Here is a 1511-nt window from a genome sequence, read left to right as displayed (position 1 = left end):
GGAGCGCCGCCGCACTTCCCAAGCGGCGCACTATCCAGTGCGCCACCGGGCTGGCCCAAGATAGACACTCTTGATTGGATCTGTCAGTATAAATATTCAACCTCTTGTCTGTATTAACAGACATGGACAGAAGATTAAGACTGAAATGAGCAGTATGTAAGGAATCTTCCCAGGATGGAGGAAATGGACTGGAATAGGAATCGGGACAGAAAACTAGTGCAGGATGCCTCAGGCTTCTCTCCATTGAACAGGAAGAGAGGCAGCAAATGTAGATATAAGTAAAAGCACTAGAGGAGCTGCAGAACCACAGCCATAGTGACACTAAGAGTAGAAAGGACGCTCAGAGTGAGGGCACAAGGGAACGAAACTGCCTTTGTTGGTTCCAGTTTTTTCTTCTGGCTGCCAGGACTCCTGAGCTTATAAAAAATCATCACAAGCAGACATGCTATGCTTGAGTCACAGTTCTGATTCCCAATTTTATTTCGTTGTGTTGACCTTTGGATGTTAATTAGGCTTGAAGTGAACTGAATTAAAATGTATATATTCTTCTACTGAAAAATATTCAGATTAGCAGGTTTGCAATGGTGAAATAATGACACACTATTCTCCTTTTAAATTTGCAACATATTCCCCAAATGATGAGTTTGGGCTGTCTAATAAATTCGTTTGCAACTGGTAACAGCGTGAAGCAGACATTATGCCTGAGGAAATGAAAAACAAACAAGAACATACTGGTAGAAGTTTCTCCAACACGGCATTAGCCAGGGGCTCATTAGGACCTACGAGGTTTACCTTCGCACACGGGGCAGCACTCCCCAGGCACCTTCACCGGGTGCATGCAGCTCTGTCCGCAGGCCGTGGCAACGCAGTGGGGCTCTCCGTTGATGCACTGGCAGAAAGTGCAGTCATCTTCCCGCCACCGGTCTCCGTGGGCACGGATCTGGCCATTGGCATAGCAGCCAGCAGGATTATTAAAAGGATACACTGGATCTAAATGAAAAGACAGGTTTGGAGTAAGATGGAGCACATTCTAAATTGTATCTCTGCCTGCAACTAGAGATGCTGTTTCCCAGGTTATAGTCATCAGCAGTTCTATTCCAACTGTGATCAACAGAAGCTCAGGGTTGTATGAGGTGTCTCTAGGGTACCTGCAAGAGCAGCTGTCATGCTGAATTTATGTGTACTTAGTCTGACACTGCAGTCAGGGAAGAGGAGCTGTGGCCTAAAAACCAGTGTGCAGGTGTTATCACTCCACAAAGTTGGAAAGCTTGGTGGATAGAGCTGTGGGTTAGTAATTAGAAAACAGCATCCATTTAGGCTCTGACAATGTCTTCTGAGTTGTCTATTTAAATGTTTATCACACCTCAATTTCACCATGTGTCAAGTTGAAAGAATAAGGCCCCATCTAACTCAGAGTGTTACTGTGACTTCCAGGACTCACTGAACATATTTCACAGTACCTCCAGGTCCATGTGGACAACAGTGAGGTGTTGAGCAGGCCCCTGCTATGG

The 1511-nt window shown here is 45.5% G+C and overlaps 1 protein-coding gene across 1 annotated transcript in view; it reads right to left on the bottom strand.

Annotated features, from left to right (window-relative positions):
- Nucleotides 1–1511, bottom strand: part of CRIM1 (cysteine rich transmembrane BMP regulator 1 (chordin-like)) — a gene marked incomplete at both ends in the record, with an annotated part of 82456 nt that overhangs the window by 40031 nt on the left and 40914 nt on the right. Inside the window, one exon of the mRNA XM_008593882.1 lies at nucleotides 793–990. Within this exon, the coding sequence (XP_008592104.1) occupies nucleotides 793–990 (198 nt within the window). The remainder of the gene's footprint in view (nucleotides 1–792; nucleotides 991–1511) is intronic.

This window comes from Galeopterus variegatus, unplaced genomic scaffold, assembly GCF_000696425.1.
Source record: "Galeopterus variegatus unplaced genomic scaffold, G_variegatus-3.0.2 Scaffold9812, whole genome shotgun sequence".
In the NCBI taxonomy this organism is placed as follows: domain Eukaryota; kingdom Metazoa; phylum Chordata; class Mammalia; order Dermoptera; family Cynocephalidae; genus Galeopterus; species Galeopterus variegatus.
This window is presented reverse-complemented; position numbering and strand designations above follow the sequence as displayed.